The 19656-nt window shown below is 33.2% G+C and overlaps 1 protein-coding gene across 1 annotated transcript in view; it reads left to right on the forward strand.

Moving 5' to 3' along the window:
• The window catches only part of Elp2 (elongator complex protein 2), a 218242-nt gene that overhangs the window by 16890 nt on the left and 181696 nt on the right, over positions 1-19656 (forward strand). The window contains exons 3-4 of the mRNA XM_090412092.1: positions 190-260; positions 9068-9215. Coding sequence (XP_090268218.1) covers positions 190-260; positions 9068-9215 — 219 coding nt within the window. The remainder of the gene's footprint in view (positions 1-189; positions 261-9067; positions 9216-19656) is intronic.

Here is a 19656-nt window from a genome sequence, read left to right on the forward strand (position 1 = left end):
TTTTAGTTATATTAATTTCCGTTCATCAGTCAATTACTAAAACCTTGCATTCATAGCCTTTATAATAATTCATAACCTCTATTAAGCATTGCTTTAATAATGTTGCATTGTTAAATTATACTATACATATTACAATATGTATGTAAATATTTACAAATAGTCATGTATAAGTTTTTATACATATTACAGTTCCTGAAACTGAGCTTTTATCGACATCAGTAGATAAAACTGCTGTGATATGGAAAAAAGATGAAGAAACTGTAAGTAAAATAAAAGTACTGGATAAATTATAAGGAATAAATAATGATAAAAATAATACTAGTATGAAACAAAAACAAATTTATTGTGAATCAAACTTGAAATATGTTATATTGTTGAATATCTTAATGATGAAATTTTTTTAGTTATTTTATAATCAGGTTGGTTTCCTTAAGGAATGCTAATCGAAATTTATGGAAGCAGCAGCTCTATTGATTAAAAAAAACTTTTTCATAATATGAAAAATTTTGTTTTGTAATCTGAAAATCTCTTTGTTTCAGAAGATCCAGGAATATCAGCCTGTTGTTGTGACAAAGTGACAGCAAATTCTTTTGTGTGCTACTTATGTGCCTAATTCATTGTCCTGCTTTTTCTTGTTTTCTCCTGTTAATTCTGTTTTTCTTTTCTCGGTGATTATTTCTAACTCAAAAGTAAACTGCTTGGAAGTAAAGGTAAAACTTGAAAGTTTGGAAGAATGGAAGTTTTACCTGGGTCCTCTTGGCCAGGATTTCTGAACCAAAAAATTATTTACAAATAAATAATAATATAAAATAACTTATAATATTTCATCTTCTGTTGGCTTAAACTAATTGACCTGTTAAAGATGAGTAATTTGGTTTTCTTAAATCTAGGTTTTACTAGGGTTGCATGTGATTTATGGCTGGTTTGTCTGTCTTGCAGAGAGAAGGGTTAGAATTTCTGAGAAGAAACAGCCCTGCCACTCCCCCCCCCCCATTGAAAACATTTACAAATTAAATTTTCAACACATTCACAATGAGGTCAGACAAATAGTCTTGTACTGTACTTTCCCATGGGAAAGGATACAAGAAATTGTCTCATGCTTTTCTGTTATCATACTCGCAGGCACACAATAAATGTTTACTATTAAAACCATGGGGAGGAGAAAAATTTGTTGTTTTTAGGATATATAACTAAACCAAGAATTAAGATAATTAGATTCACTTTGTTTTGTAAAACATTGAATTCTTTTGTATAAACTTCAAAATAGACAACAGTATTCATTATGCTAAATTATAGAGAAGACAAGTGCCATGTTGGAGTAATAACTTTAATGTAATATAAACCAAGACAGCCTGGCATATTGACCTTCATATTAACATCATTACCTGGAGTAAACATACATTTAAGAGACAAGTTTACATTCCAAGCAGTATGCTTAAATATTCCTAATTTGTCAACTGTTAACACTACTGACATGGCCTCTGGTTGGAGGGAGAGGTTCCACTCCCCTGATCTGAACAAATGCTCTGGGGAAAAAAAAAACACTGAAATAAAAATGAAGTCTTTCATTTGCCATAGATTTCAAAATTTCTGCCAAATGTCCAAGCCAAGGTTTGTCAATAGCTATATAAACTGTCAAAGAGAAAAATTCAGCATACATAAGTTGGCTTTAGACAAGAACTCTCCTCATTCTCAGTCTACAATGAAACTTTTTTTTTTGCATAATTTAACAAAAAGAAAATTAAATCAACTGTCAAGAAATTCAAATCCAACTTGAAAGAGCCACATGCAAGAAGCTTTCCTCCTGTACAAATAGTATGTATATTATCTGGTATCCTTGCAATGGCTGTCGCAAACCTCTGCTTATCTGTGCTTTCACCTTTTTTTTCTTGTCCACATGGCACTGTTTTAGGGCTTTGTTATGTCACATGTCTTCTTTCTTTTATGCATAAATTACATCTTGCTGACTAATAACCCTATCCACAGTGTTCCCTTCCCCCTCCTCCTAACAAATGATTAAATGCCCAAATATCACAAGCTTCTACACATAATTCATTAAACACATACCTTCAGGCTGTGTTTTTGAAAGCAACTAGCTTTCAAAAACACAGTCTTGTACACAGTTTTTTCCATGCAAAAAAGATCTTTCTTCTCTGTTCACTTTCCCATACCTTTTATAATATATGAATCGCCAGACAGGATCCCACAAGGGGTGGGGGAAAGGTCTGGAAAGTTCTGATAAACACCTGGAACAAAAATGATATTAAAGCATTTGATATAACCACAAGAAAGAACATAAAGAACACACACACACACACACACACACACACACATATGTGTGTGTGTGTGTGTGTACGATAAGACCTCAGTTAATGCTTAGGATACATTCTTAGAATTAGAGCACTAAACATCATTTAACCTTAGGTGAATAGGGAAAGATGAAAACATAGACATGAATATAACAGTGAACTTTTAATTAACCGCATTATTCTGTATAAATTAATATACAAAACTGCCTTTGTATCTGGACTTGCCCGCTTCTCTACTGATATATATATGCTATGTATGTTGCTGTGCTTTTTAAAACAATCAAAGTAGCTTATGCTAGTTCTAAATGTTTCTTACTTTTTCCTTGAACATGTTTAAAAATGTTTCTTTTGCCTTTTATTCATTATTATTGATTAACTTAAGGGTTGTGTTACTTTGATCATCTACCAAATACAAAATTTTCCATTTCTATTCAAGAATATGGCTTCCTTAACTGGTTACCTTTGTTGCTGAAAATTTTGCAATGGTAGTTGCAGATCTTATTTTATGTATTTTTCATAATTTTTCTTATAGTAGATGTTGGTAAGTTTTTAACGAAGCACCTATGTCAAATTGTTGTTCACCTCTTTCTGATTGTCTCGATATTTATATCCAGAGAAATGCTTTCTTGTGCATCTTTGATTTTTCATTTTCACAATTTTTTTCTGGACATTGTGGCTCAAAAATGAAGACTTTTTTTTTTTTTTTAAATTATTTTTTTTTTTACCCAATTCAAACACTTGTATATGTTATTTAATAACCAAGTGTGTGTATTTTATACCAAGTGCATTGAATAGGAGAGTTAGTATGTTCAGTATTATTGCTTGAAACCAGAGAATTATGTACAGTCATCTATTATGTACAGTTATCACCTTGAAGGCAATGATTTTGGGCAATTGCCATTTGACAGAGCATTTGCAAAAAGAAAGAGTGCTATACTGAAACAGCATTGAATGAGGTAGTAGTAACTGGGGTTGTACTCAATATATATATAAAATAAACTTGATTTGTCATAACAATTTTTATCTATTTCAGCTGCTCCAGTTGCTAATTTTCATTTAGTTAATAAGTACTGAAGATATGTTATATTTAAGATTATAACATAACTGAATAAAGCACATTCTGAGTTATATTTTAGGTTTATTTCTACTTTCCTTCATAATTGATCCTTACTGATGTTGAATAACAGTGATCATAGCATGCCCCCTTATCTCACTACATCAAACTATCTGGATATACAATCTATAACCAGCTAAATGGAAAAATACATCAAATAATTTATGTTTCATATCCATGTTATTCTAATAGTATCCAAATGTTATATCAATTTCAGTGGATACTTTTCAACCATGAATTTATTGATGTATTAAGGCCAGTTTGGTGGTGAATTCCAACTTCTGTCTTTTAGCATAGGCTATATATTGCTCTGTATGTAATGTCCCTTTTACACCATATAATGGTAACATTTTGAATAACTTTTCCCTTGCCATGCATTCTACAGATTTACAAAACTTGAATACAGATGTTTTTTATATTCTTGAGATATCACACTGTAATATAAAAATCTGGTCTTCAACTCTTACTTGGCCTTGAACCCAGCTTTCCATTTTGCAGTGTTTGCTCATACCTGGGTCCAAGGTACAAGTATTAACCATCGACAGGAACAAGCTAATGCATCCAAGTCAATACTGAAACATAGTCTTTGTGATAAAGCCAGTTATTCAGTTAACATTATAGAGCCTTTTAACTAATATAATGGTGACAGATGAAGTGATGTAGCACTTCATGCATATGTTGATGATAATCATTTCAGCTGCTCCAGTTACGTTAAAAATTCTGTCAACCACACCAGTTATGTTAATATCTCTCTATAATGAGATTGCTTTTTGCACTGAATGTTAGGTAAATATACATGAGTTCAATCCAGTTGGATTGATGCAATGACTTTTAATTCTGTTATTTTTTGAATCTAAGAAATGATTGACTTAAGACCAAATAAAAAATATATTTTTTTATATTTTAACATATATATTTAATGAAACTAAAATCTATTTACATTGTTAATAAAAGTAAATTAAAACTATAAAACTATTTGGATCCAAGGCCTTCTAAATTAAAATAATACATTTGAGATCTCCTTTATCTTTATAGGATAAATTCATTCTCTCTCTGACCTATTTTATTAATGGTTTGTGTTACATGTACTTAGTCTACCAAAACTGACCATTTTGTTTTCCACAATGAATTCCTACAAACAATAAATGTTCATTAGAGTCAGTTCTTTATCAAACCTCTTCTCAATTAATATATTCAAACTGTCACATTTTCTTAAAAACTTCCTGAAATGAAATTCTCTGGTCTTTGTTCTCAAACTTCATTCTCTCCTCTTTGGATCCTCTTATTTTCCCCCATTACCCCAGTACCAAACATCCTCTCTGTCAGCTGTCAATCGCCTATCAATCTCCGTGGTGAGCACGTACACTTCTTCAACACTTCTTAGTCTCAAACCATTCTCAATGTTCACATCTCTCATTCTGTCTTTCCCTGTTTTTGCCAACATCGTCCTTAAACTTTCATCTACATTGCTTGTATTCCACTTGTATCTCTTCCTGTTAGTCCCCATGTCTCTGCTGCATAAACCACAATGGACAAAAAAGTAACTTCTGTTAATCAAAAGCCTGCACTTAAGTGGAACCTCACTGTCCCAAAGTAGACCACTTACACTGTTTAAAAAAAAAATTACCTAATGAAATGAAATCTTCCACATTATCTCCTGGTCTAAATTTCCATCATTAGAAAGTATTCTTCCCAGATATTTGAAGTTTTCACTACTCTTCAAATCTTTTCTATTGAGTCTAACTCAGATCAGCTGAGTTGGCTAAAACCTCATTTGTTCAGTATCTCGAAGGATACCTACTGTTGGGTATATATCATCAAAAGGTAAAGATTGGCTCTTCACAGCCTCTAAGAATATGGAGATCTCCCAGCTATCGCTATTACCCTTAAGCATTCTCTTCAAAAACACACACACACACACACATACACACCATAGTCCCCCCTTATCCGCGGTTTCAGTTATCCGTGGTCAACCCAGTCTGAAAATAATAAATGGAAAATTACAGAAATAATTTATAATTACATTGGAAAAGTGGATATCAGATCCAATATTATTTCAAAGCTGAATATTTGTAGAAACTATGAAAATTTCAAAAGTTGACCTGAGAGCTTACGAGAATACAATTCTCGGCATTCCTGAGTTGCCTTAGCTACTAAAGTCAAGTAATGCAAGCTAAGGCAGGAATGTTGCCTGAAACATTCCTGAGTTGAAATAAGGGTCAATATATTGTTGAATGTTGCCTGAAACATTCCTGAAATAAAGGTCAAGCACTGCAACAGTCGACTTGAGCACAAGTCCTTGACCCTTATTTTACTTAATAATGGCCCCAAAATGCAATAGTATTGAATTTGGATATGCCAGAGAGAAGCCATAAAGTGCTTCCTTTTAAGTGAAAAAGGTGAAGGTTCTTGACTTTATAAAATAATAAAAAATAAATAATAATAATAAAAACGTATGCTGAGGTTGCTAAGATTCCATTCACATTCAGATAACTTTTATTACAGAATATTGTTATAATTGCTTTATTTTATTATTAGTTATTGTTAATCTCTTACTGTGCCTAATTTATAAATTAAACATTATCATAGGTATTATGTATAGGTAAAAAAGGTATATATAGGGTTCAGTATGGGGCATCTTGGAACATATCCTCTGCAGGTAAGAGGGGGACTACTGTATATATATTATGTGAATTCCATCCACAAGAGGTTGTAAACCTATCATTTTATATTAATAATACTTTTTTAATTCACTTGAAGACTCTAAGCAGAGTGGTGGACTTACATCAAGCTAAAAAAATTGTCTGATATTTAATTGTTTGAAATTGTCTGACTTTCACAAACATCCATCCTGTATTGTTAGATGAACCCACAGCCTGTTTTCGGCAAGCAGAGATGCTATCCACATGTCAACCAAATTATCCCATTATTTAGGTTGTGACAGACCACTGAATCTAACACAGAGGAGAAGATACATATATAAATGTCTCCATAGCACAGTTGGCAGTAGCAGTCTTTTGCTTGAAAAGTTTTTGCTCAAGATAGATCCTGTCCTTCTAGATATGAGGAATGTCAATAAGGGCTTTCTGACAAGAGGTAAATTAGCATGTCTCATTCATATGGAAGTTGTTGAGTTTTTGGTTTTTTACATGGTGCATTGGGGTAAAACTTGAATTTTCTCCCACTGCATTAGAGGCATACTGTCTACAGAACACATGCATTGACAGATAGTAAACTGGAGGTAGGATAAGATTAACCACCTCATCATTGTCAAAAAATTTGGTTTTTAAGAAGCCAAGTTTCTTATCCACAACAGACCTTCAAGCCCAAAATGTAAGAAGAGAATGGGATGAGATATCTTATATTTGGCACTATTTTAAAGTAATTCCAGCATTTCATTGTAGTAATTGACCAAATGCTACTGCTTATATGCTTTATTGTCAAATTAAAGAGCAGTAAGAAAGTTAAGGTTTGTATGGCAGCAAACCTCAACTTTACTGCACTTAATGCCAGTTACCTTTTATGAGCACCACTGAAAAAAGAATGTTCAGAGAAGAATATTAGGTGTGAAAAAACCATTAATAATGGTAATAGAGGAAACAGCAATCAGACCAGTTCCATAGTATAAGTAGTTTTTTTTTTGCTGTGGTTGTGACATGATCAAGTTTTGAAATTGAAAATATCTACTATTGTACCATTTATGTATATATTATTCTGTGGTGTTAAATTGTGATAGATTGTGATTTTAGGAATTCCAATCTTATCACGGTTTAGCATACATAACCCAATGAAAAGGAAAATAAACACATGTGTTTGTCTCTAGGTATTATAATACAGCTTTGTAAATATGTTAAATGTTTCAAATTTAAGAAAAAGGAGTAGTTATCTAGTATTTCAACAAAAGACCACTCACTAGTTTGTGTAAATAATAGTGGAAATGTAAATACTTAATATTTGTTAGAGCCATAAGTATTAGAAGTTATTGAATGACTTGCACAAATTTCTAAAGGGGATGTAAACCCAAAGGTCACGAAGCAGTAATGCAAGGGGAGTGGTTTGTCCCAGGCAATCTCATAAAAACAGTGCTCGAGAAGGGTAGCAGAGAAAGGTGGATGCTGTGACTTCGACTCACGTGAAAGTGCTAGGTGGACATCGCAGAGTGCGAGCATCGCCAGGAACCAAGGCGAAATAAAAGGATCAAGAACCCCACACACACACACGCACGAGGCTTTTTGTTCCTGATCTCTTGGTGTTGGTCTCTCGGTGTCGTGAACTGGAGAAGGGTGCAGCGCCTCCACTCTGGAGGTTTTGATTGGGGCATCGGCGGAAACTCGAGGTCCGTAGTCCCGTGGAGTGAGTATAGGCCCAGCCATCCCAGAAGGAAAGGTTACGTGCTCGTTATGCAGAGATCGTAAAAGTTCACGGATAGCACGAAGAACCACGTGTGTGCTTAAAGCCAGAGAAGAACCTATGGAAAATTCGATCAAGGAGAAATAGATTCCTGAAGATCAATTAATGTGATGAACGTTCAAGATAGATAAGTAGAATTTATTAATTTTATTAACTATGGATGAAAGGATTTGTGCCGCGTTGTGATTAAGAGGAAAGAACATTAATAGTATTATAAAGAACTGAACTGTAGTGATCTTGAGATAAATACCGTAAATTTACTGTCTCCTTATGGAATTGAATTATAATATGTGTTTAAAGAGTGATATTAATAACAAATTGTAAAAGACATTGATGCTATCTAGAGTGGCTTGGTTGTGACTGGATTGGAAAAATTATTGCTGTGAATATCATACCTAGTTAGAGTGTTTGTTTGTTGATAAGATTGATATTGCTAATATAAAAATAATCGGTTTGAGTATCTGTATGTTGTTAGAGTGTTTTAATGTTAACCTAATTGTCAGGAACTCTCTTAGAATGAAAACTAAACTAACATGTACTGTATATATATAATTATAGTGTTCAATAAACCTTGCTTTTGAATCCAACTAAGACTATCTGTAATTTGGAATCCGATGCACCACTTATAAAACTTAATACGAACCTGGGCGGGAAATTAGAAAGAAGAGATTTTGGCCACGTCTGCAAGGTCAAGGTATCACTTAAGTACAATCTAGAGATTGCCTCTTGATTGATATAGTTTATTTAATCTAAAAGCCCTAAGTGGTGCAGCAATAAAAAATAAATTTCTTAGTGTTTTAGGAGAGGTTGATCTCTGATACTCTGGTATTGGCTCGACCCTGAGGCAATTCTATTGTTATTCAGAGGTACCATGTGATACCTGAGAAAGAGTCTTACGGGTATATGATAGACTAAAAGGTACATATATTAGACGGAAGTCGACACAACAGTGGCAAATGAGATAATGCTACAAAGTTTTAAAAATAGTGAATTATTTGTTTTCTGGTTATTCCTTAAATAAAATTTATGATCCAAAAGACTAAAAATTGAAATTCTTTTATTATTTGTAATTTCAAACCTTCAGTCCTTCATCCATTTTTTAAAGTTGTAAATGGTTTTACCAACTCCAAGTACTGGCACGCACACACACACACATGTATGCACAGTTTTCTTTGTTATCAGTGGCAAAAAAAATGTTTTTAATTTTCTCTAAAATTTGTTTTTTACATTTCAGTTTTCAGTTGAAAGTATATTATTAGGACATGAAGCTTCTATTACGGTAGGGACTGCCATGTACTCAAGCAGTGATTCTTCATATATGTATATTGCTACAGCATCAGCAGACTCAACTGTAATAATATGGAAGAGGAATCCAGAGCAAGGTCAGTTTTCAAATTGAAGTATAGTTATAACTGACATCTAAAACCAAAATACAATTTTTTGTCTTAATGTCATCCTCTCAGCCAAAACATGCCCACTATGCAAGACTCATTTGTCCAGTTTTTTTGTAAGTTGCTTTACAACAAATAATAACACCAAAAATATTTAAAAAATATTAAATATCCTATAAAAAAGCATATCTACATTCATTTCATCAACATTCATGCCATGAATGTTGATGAAATGAGTGGGGGAATCATCACTTACAACCTCTAGCCCTGACCTCCTCTTTCAGACTAAATCCCAGATATCTTGAGCACTATATATCTCGATTATCTAGTTTATCCCCTGTGTGATTCCTTTCATCACAAGCAGCACTGTTGCCTTGTGTATGATTTGATATTTCATGCCAGAGAATGACAAATCTAGAATCCTCTTCAAATTATATCCCCAATTCTGAAAATCACAGTGACTTCTTCAGCTCCATGTATACTTCAGAGCTCACCTCTAGTCTCACACAGAACAGAACCCTTTCCTCAGCTATTCTCAATTTTGTGTCCTTTGGTCCTATATCACTCCATGTCACTTAGATTAGTTGTCATATGCTGAACTATTCTACTTACAAAAAGCATGATGTGTGCAGAATGAATTGGGAATGCTGACCAATACAGGATTAATTGATAGCAAGAGATTGTTAATATATGTGATGTAAATCAGTTGAATAATTCTTCTGGATTAACATTAAATTTCATAATTTAATGTTAATCCAGATTTACATTAATTTCCTCATGTTTATAAGCATTAAATTCATATAGTGTAATTTAATTTTTATGTTAACATACACATAAATATAGTGAGCAGCATTATAAGTTTTTATTCATTAAAAAAAATGAATATTTGTGAGAGAAACCATACTATAAACAAGGTACTTCTTAAATAGAGAGTTTTATCTTTTTATACGAATCTTAAATTTGTGTTGTCAACAGGTATGTGTTCATGTTGTGCAGTTTTTTTTTTTTTTTTTTTTTTTTAACAAAGTGGTTATTTAATTTTTCTTACAGTAATTAATAGTAGGTATGCATTCCATAAAGGAGACATGGATTTTTTTTTTATTATTATTATCATATTAAATAAAACTTTTGTTTAGCAGGCCAGGAATGCATTTAGTATTTCTTATCCATTGTCTGATATTTTTATAACCTTTTTTCATAAGGATGATCATTCTAAAGCAATAAATTGTAAAATAATAATAGTAGTAATCATTATTATTTCATCCTATATATCTTTTAGTGTGTGTGTGTGTGTGTTTGGGGGGGGGGGTGTAGAGGATACTGATGGTATCATCTACACCCCCATTCACCAACATGAGTTTTAGGGTCTTTTCCCTACCATCCCTACAGATACTTTCTTTGCTAACCTTTCCTCTTCATTCTGTTTTAAGTGATAATACCACCTTAGATTAGCTCTTCATACATCTTGAATGCTAACAGTGCTGTTTCTTTCTAACATATCTTTTATTTAATAAGATACTTTTAATGTCATTATTTTAAATAGTTTTTAACATGACATTTTTAATATTATGCTGCCTGTTCATCCATTAATTTTCCTCAAAAACCCTCATATCTCACACTACATTACATCATCCTACCTCACCAATTAACTTGAAGCTATTTTGTATACTGTTAGTTTAGTGCTCTTGTTCATTTCTCTCTTATTCTATATAAGACTCTTTGCCATGCTATCATCATCATCATCATCAGTTTCCTGATATGTACCTTCAAGGGGGTGTTCAAGCTACTATGACAGTGCTACATGAGTAAGATTACATTATTAATAACTCCTATCAACAATTTTCCTACAAATTAGTCTGTTACTTGTTAGCACTCTGCTATGTTGTATTGAACAGTTCATTTTTCTAAGCTTCTGACTGAATCAATCCACCTAGACCTTGGTCTTCCTCTGCATCTTTTTTCCTGCCATCTTGGCATCAAACACCTGTTTTGCTAACCTTTCCTCTCCTGTTCTATTTAAATTATCATACACCTGAGATTTGCCCTGCTCACACATTCTTGAATGCAAACAATGTCAAGTTCCTTCCAATGTCTTTATTTTTAATATGATTCTGCAACTGATTCCAGCTGTCCAGGCCCCTAGTTTTTCTAAAACTCTCATATTTGTGGTCTTTATTTCTAACCCAACTCTCAGATGCATAACTTAAAACTGGTTTGAATACTGTTTTGTATACTGCTAGTTTAGTGTTTTGGTTAATTTCTTATTCCATATAAATTTATTCAGTTGGCTCTCCACTATACCAGCTTTGCTTACTCTGTTGTTTATTCCCAGATTTAATTTGCTATTTCACTCAAAACTGCTTAAATAGCTGAAATATTTTACTTATTTTATAGGCTCTTCATTCAGAATGCAGCTGAAGTTTTCTATATTCCTGCATATTTTCATAGTTTTGGTCTTTTTGTTGCTGATTTTCATGCGAAATTTGTTACAGCTGCTATGCAGTGTTATGCAGCTGTTATCGAGACTTGTACTGGAGTGTTTAGAAGTACAACATCATCTGCATAAAGCAAAGAGCTAAGTTTGATATCTTCAGTTCTAATATTAGGTTTAATGCCACTTTCTTTCACAATGCAATCCATATATATGATGATTAAGAGTGGAAATAATGTGCATCCTAGTCTTACACCTGATTTTACATAAAACCATCTTCCTGTATTCCCTTTAATTCTGATTGGTGACTTACAACTTACATATAGACTATGTAGTGTTTTAAACAGTTTCACCCTGGGAACCTTGTCATATGCCTTTTCGAGATCTACAAAACTCATGATTTCTCAACTCTTTGTTGTAAAATTTTTGCTAGTTATATTTAATATGTTAGCTATATCCATATTTAATTTTTCATTTCCACTAAAAATCCTAAATAGATAAAAATGTTTTACTTGTTCAATAAGTTCTCCATAGAAAATTCAATTGATGTTTTCCATGTTTATTGCTGATTTACATACCCAATTTGTTACAGCAGTATTTAATCCTGGAAACTTATATTGGATTTATTTTGGAATATAATATCATGTGCTTAAAGAGCTGATATCAGGTGTAATGCAAATTTTCTTCTTAATATAATCCGTATGCAGTGGATTCCAGTTAACTGGGCCACATCAGGAATAACATCATTTGATCCAATTAAGCAGCAGCCCTATTTAAATGAACTTGTGCATTGAGAGTTTAAAAGGTGTATGTAGCGCATAAAACAAGTGTAGACAAGTTTTTCGTTTATTGCACAACATTACTAACTTACAGATAATTAAAGCAAAATATTTGCCATAAAAATAATTTCATTTATACAGTATATATGTTAAACACACATGCAGTTCTTAACAAATAATGACATTATTTGTTAACTGTATTACCTGTAAAGATTAACTTTTGCACTGACCTCCTAAGCAGTTGTCAAGACCACCAAAAAATATTTCTTGATTTCTGTTGTAATTCCATGTGCCAATTCTTAAAAATTTACTGGTAAACTCTCCATTCTAATCCTTTTAAATAATGACATTGTAGAAATTGACTGGATATTGCAGGTACCTAGTGCAGATATAACAATACCTTTATTATTTTCTGCATGAAATAGTCATAATCCAGTAAGAAATTTTCTGCTGTTCTGGTTGGCACTTATTCAAACTCAGGAGTGTTATCCTCATTGCTTTTTTATAATGTTCTCTGATGTTTTGCTGCAATTTCTTGATCTTCATCATAATGTTGAAGCTACCATCAATGGATGCAAACTCTTCATAGTTTCTAATGTGGTTCATGACTAATGGAAAATTTTTTTCATTATGAGCTATATCTGGCAAATCCATGATTGAATGTTTAGTTTTATTGCTTATTGCTCACCATGTATTGGTTATAAACTGTATTGCCTGTAAAAGATTAACTTTTGCACTGAATAAAATATTCCATGTGCCAATTCTTAAAAATTTACTGCTAAACTCTTCATTCTAATCCTTTTAAAGCATCAAGGCCTGTCCCTCATTCCAATAACTAGCAGCTTTTGTTTATCAGTTCCTGGCATATTTGAATAGCATAACTGTTACATAGTTCATTGATTTCATTGAACCAAACAGTAGCATGTTTATAACCCAGAGAACCATCTCATGTAGCATGATAAAATAACCCTGTTTTGTCAGCATTGTAGATGTCATCATAAATTTTAATCTTTAAAGCAAGGTTACGTACTCTTTCTAACACTCCATGTGGTGGAGGGTACTGGCTGGCCCAATTAAAACAGCATATTTTCTTAAATAAATGAAGCAGATTCTTGATATATTCTTATTTTGATTTTATTCTTCCAGAGTTGTAACAGTAAAACAGCTGCCCTCATTAACCCGAATCTACTTTATAGGTATGTAACAGTTCTTTTTTTGGACAGCATGCAGTGGTACAGCATATAGACACCTGTATTGAAAGCAGGGAGATTGAACAAATTCTTTGATCCTAAATTATTATGGAGTGGAACAAAATATTTTTTGTAAATATATTTCTATCCCACTGAAACAATTGATGTTTAGGGTCTAGTATATTTATCTATGGGGATTTAATCCAGAGGGGCACAATTTTTTTTTGCTCTGGTAAATCATTCTGGTGTATAGCAAAAAAATTCACTCTGAATTGAGAAAATTGTGCTCCATCTGAAAAAAGCATACATATATATTTAAATCCATGACAAAACACACATATACACACACTGGTTATATTTTCTCTATAAATAAAACTTTTCTTTTATTTCCATTTCATATTTCAATAAGTTTAAATTATCATTATTCTTTTTCTTTGTTAATAGTAACAATAAATAAAGAAATACTATTTTGGTATCATATTTTTTTTTTCAGTATCATTCCTAAATTAATCCTGAATAGTTAATAAATATAGATAAATATACGTGGGCTGTTCAATAAGTAATAAGACTAATTTTACTGTGGCGAAACCGCTCATCACAATAGTAATTTCTGTGGAATAAAGAAATGTTGCTGTATGTATTAACAAAAGAGGTTGATAAATGGCGTATACAGGCTGATGTGCCAGAGTGCCACGTGACTAAACGCAAGTGCTCATCAGCGCCCCTACAAGGTGCGACCAGTCTTCAAAATGGAAGCGTCCTTGGAACAGCGTTATGTGATTAAATTTTGTGTGCGTTTGCAAAAATCGGCATCGGACACTTTTAACATGCTACGCGAAGCTTTCCACGATGAAGCAATGTCGAGGGCAAGTGTTTTTTGCTGGCATAAAACTTTTAAGGAAGAAAGGCAAAATGTGGAAGATCTGAACGTGAGGGAAGACCTTCAACATCCATCAACAGAGACAATGATCAACACAGCAGCGATTATCATCAAGCACGTCAAAAGGAAGTGTCCATTGCTGAAGAATGGCTTCTTATTGCACCACAATAATGCAAGGCCACATATTGCTGGTTGTGTAGTGGACGTTTTGCAGAAGAACAACACAGATATTCTACCACACTCTCCATACAGTCCTGATCTCGCACCGTGCGATTTCTCGCTGTTTCCTCAGCTCAAGAAACCACTAAGAGGCCGCCATTTTGAAAGCAACAAAGCATGTGTAAAAGCTGCAGAGGCAGTTTTGAAAGAACTCTCAAAAAACAGACTCTCACATGTGTTTAAGAAGTGGATGCAACGTTGGGACAAATGCATCGCATCTCACAGTAGTTACTTCGAAAAAGACCATGTAAATGAAGACGATTAAAGGTAATCTGTTTTCTGTATAAATATAGTCTTATTATTGAACAGCCTACGTATAAATATATATGTGTAAGTATGTATGTTTTTCAGATAGAGCATTATTATCTTGGAGCGAAAATTTTTTTCTCTCACCTGGGAATATATCTTTGGAGGAGCAAGTAAATTATTTCAATATGAATAGCTATCTGGATAAATAAAAAAAAATGCTATCCAGGATTATTCTTGCAATTTGAAAAAAAGAAAGTTTCTTTTGAATGATTCTGAGAGAGGAATATTTTATTTTGGTTTGAGACCATTTCATCCTGATTGAAAATGATGTGTGATATATGGACATGGTATATTTAGAAATTTGTAATATTCAGTAATTTTTTACAAGTTTAGAAATATATACGCATTTACACAAGAATAATTATTATTCTTGATAGTGAATTATGATAGTGAAAAAAAAAATGATACCAAAATAGTATTTCTTTATTTATTGTTACTATTAATAATCATTATGTCACAAGTATCGTTAAAAAATCAAATTTTTACAAGTTTACCTTACATTCAGATAAGCAGAAGAGGTGCATGGAAGAACAGGTGGAAGTAGAAAAGAAAAATATGCTAGTGGAATGAGAGAGAGAGTTAAAGAAGCAATCAAATTAAAAAAGAAAGCTTTTCAGAGGTTTATGAAATCTATCAAATGATGATAAAGTTGTTTATAATCAGAGAAAGAGCCATCGAAAAAAAAAAAAATACAGAGGAAAAGATAAAAAGCTGGGCTGAATTTATACATAAGTTGGAAGAAGATGTTAATGTCAACAACAACAAAAATTATTATGTGGACTTTTGAATGAGGAACCAGATAAATGGGGATGGAAATCTTGTGACTACTGGAAAAGAGATTAGGATGATGTGGCAATGTTATTTCAGAGATCTGTTAAATAAAGATGAAAGCCATAATGAAATGAATTGGAAATGAATATTCAGTGAATACACAGGTGAGAGAGATAATAAGGAAATAAGTCTGACAGAGGTTGAAGAAGCATTAAGGAAGATGAAGAATGGAAAATCCCCTGGGATAGATGGTTTGCCTGTTGAATTGATCAGTGGGTTGAAATGGCTATGTGGCATCTTTAAATTGATCTGGAAAGAGAAGGTGATACCTGATTGCACCAAGGAGATTATTGTTCCAATATATAAAGGAGGCTCAAGAAAGGAGTGTGGTAATCATAGACGAATGAGATTATCATCTCACTGTGCAAAAATTTATTAAAGGATAATGGCAACAAGAATAAGAAATAAAATAGAGGATGGTCTAAGAGAAGAGCAATTTGGTTTTAGAAAAGAGTGATCAACTTTTAATCTGATTTTTGCTGTAAGGGAAATGATGGAAAGACACTGGGAAATTGGAAAAAGCCTGTTTATGGCATTTCTTGATTTGGTAAAAGCCTTGATTAGGTTTGGAAAAAAGTCTGGCAAAGTTGGAAAAAGATAGGCATAGAAAAAAAAAAAAAAGAAGAAATATTTATGATAAAGAATACATATATTAAGTCTAAGAGCTCTGTGAAGACTAAATTTGGTAATTCAGAGTGGTTTACACTTAAAACTGGACTGCAACAAGGAAGTGTGCTGTCTCTATTGCTGCGTTGTAGTGATGAATAGTGTTCCTGATATAGTTGATGACTAGAAAGGAGAAACAGCTATGTTTGCAAATGATGTAGTGATTTGGGCGCATTCAGAAGAACTACAGAACAAACTGGCCAAATGGAATGTGCTGTATTTTTCGATAGTAACGCTCACCTAATGTATAACGCACACCCCCAACATTTTCATCACTCCTTTTGATGTATAGATAATGCACATGCGCCAACTAGCAGTAGAGTTAGGAAGTACAGACAGAGGATGGAGGAATTCTTTAAAAGCATGTGCGTTGCTAGTAGCAGTGGTCGATTATTCTGTACATCCAGTTTTAAAATATCTCATAAAGTAAATCATTATTTGTTTATATTTTGTTATTAGATCTGAATTAGCCATGGAAGACAGAAGTACTTCTTGGAGAAAATCCTACATAGCAGTTCAAGCTTGAAGTGGTACAGGTAGCAAAGGAAAAAGGGAATCATGAAGCTGCTAGATTGTTTGGTGTTGGAGAAAGTAGTGTTTGCAAATGGCAAAAGGCTGAAACAGTCCTGAAATGTTTGCATACAAGGAAACGTGCCAACCGTAGGAAAAAAACTGTTTGATTGGGTTGTTAGTGAAAAAACTAAAGGTATGAGAATATCTACTGTTCATGTGTTGCAGGAATCGAAAAGAATTGCGCAAAACGATAATATAAAGGATTTCAATTTTTATATAACGAAACCTGTGGTGGATTCATCACTAATTACTTATTACTTATCATCACTTATTACTGTGGTTAGTACGTGTGTTTTTTAGTAAAGGATTTCAAGGCCTACCCATCTTCGGTTTTTGGATTTATGAAGAGAAACAATTTAAGCGTGTGCTCCTCCACTAGTGTTGGACAAAATTTGTCGTGCCACTGTGAAGCGAAAGTAGCTAAATTTCATTTGTTTCTGAGAGAGAACTTGTGTAGGGTTGATGCTTGTCACTTTGGGAATATGGATGAGGTTCCCATAAGTTTTGACATGCTTAGTTCTAAGACTGTGAATCTGAAGGAAGCAAAAGAGGTTTCAGTGCTATAACAGGGGCACAAAAGGTCTAACTTTACTGTGGTTCTCTGCGTAACTGCAGATGGTTCCAAACTGCCACTGATGGTGATTTTCAAAAGAAAGATTGTTCCAAAAGGTTGCGATTCCAAAGATATTATTGTTACTGCTAATGATAAAGGTTGGATAAATTCCGAGGTTATGAAATTTTGGTTGGAGAATGTGTGGCAAAAGAGAAAAATGGCATTTTTCAACCCAAAATCTTTGTTAGTGTTGGATTCGTGTAGCGCACACACGACAGCAGAAGTTAAAACAATTGTAAGTATTCCAAATTGGCCATCATTCCAGGTGGTTTAACAAAAAAACTCCGACCGCTTGATCTTGCAATAAATAAACCATTCAAAGACAATTTGTGGGCTAAGTGGGAAGACTGGATGATGAATGGCATCCATGAATATAACAAAACATGGGCAGATGAAAAGAACGGCATATAAAGATATAGTTACGTGGACTGTAGAAAGTTGGGCTGTTGTAAGTGAAAAAACTGTGTTAGAAATGGCTTCATTAAAGCACAAGGGAATGCAGTGGTGTCCGGTGACAATGATTATGAAGCTGGAGAAATACCAAACAAAATTTTTAACACAATTGATTCTTTCAATATTGAGTCTGGTGAAGAATTTTTTTGGATTTGAATAGTGTAATGTTCAATAAATATTAAGTAATACTTCTACCTAAGTTTTGTTATTACATTTGATTTACCTCTCATACCTTTCAAATGTATATCACGCATGTTCATTTTTAAGAAATTTAGATAATGTGCACGTTATCTATCGAAAAATACGGTACTTTGACACAGAACTATGGGTTACATATTAATAGTACGAAGAATTAGAGTATGGTTTTAAATCATACTGGAAATGTAAACATTAATGGTATTGAATTCAATGGGCAAGATTTGAAAAGTAGTAAAACTTCAAATATCAGGAAGTATATTTTCTAGTGATGGAAGTTTAGACCAGTAGATAATGAGAAGGAATTCACTTGGCCAAACTTTTTAAGAATGTAAGTAGTTTACTTTGGGACAGTGAGGTCCCACTTAACTGCAAGCTTTTGATTAAAAAAGTTACTTTTTGCCCATTTTGATTTATACAGCAGGGACATGTATAGAATACAAGCAAAGGAATTTAAGTTTTAAGGACAATGTTGGCCATGACAGAATAAGGAATGTTTATGAAGTCTTGCTTGAAGTGGTTTGGACATCTAATGAGAAATGAACTTAGAAAGAATACCAACAAGAAAATTATGAAATAAAATTTGAGGGAAAGAGAGCAAGAAGAAGGCAATGGAAAAGGTGGAGAGAGAGAGAGAGAGAGAGAGAGAGAGAGAGAGAGAGACTAGATAAGAGAAGATCTACAAAAGAGAAACCTGAACTGGCACAGTATTCATGAAGGAAGAATTTTGGAGAATAGAAAGAAATGGAGAGATTTAACCTGCTGGACCTGATGATTTCTATTGGAACAGTTGTTGCTAAAGAAGAAGAGTAAATTACTTTCATTCTTAATATATCTACCAGGCTGTGTCTCATGCAAGTTGCACATCAAGCTGAATGAATATGTCCCTTTTGCATCAGGCACTTTTTTACAAATCAGTAGGAAACAATAGCCCAAAGATATTAACTCTGAAGTGACAGTGTAGAGTAAAATTAGAAAAATTGTCAGTTATAATCATAATCAAATTCCTGGCATATACCCTCAGGGGTGTACTATCACATATCCTGTACACCCCTGAGGGTATATGCCTGGTAAATATATGGGAAAAGTTATATCATTACTAATTTCCTATCAACATTTCTCCTCCCTCTTAACCTGTTATCTGTCAAGATTCCAATATTATCAAGTCCTATATTTTTGTCTTCTAAAGCACTTTTTAATATATCAATCCACCTAGATCTTGGCCTTCCTCTGTTTTTTTTTTTTCCTACCATCATGAGAAAGAACACTTCTTTTATTAATCTTTCCTCTCTC

Source organism: Typopeltis vanoorti, chromosome 22 (assembly GCF_054136105.1).
Source record: "Typopeltis vanoorti isolate ZY-2024b chromosome 22, IOZ_Tvanoo_1.0, whole genome shotgun sequence".
In the NCBI taxonomy this organism is placed as follows: domain Eukaryota; kingdom Metazoa; phylum Arthropoda; class Arachnida; order Uropygi; family Thelyphonidae; genus Typopeltis; species Typopeltis vanoorti.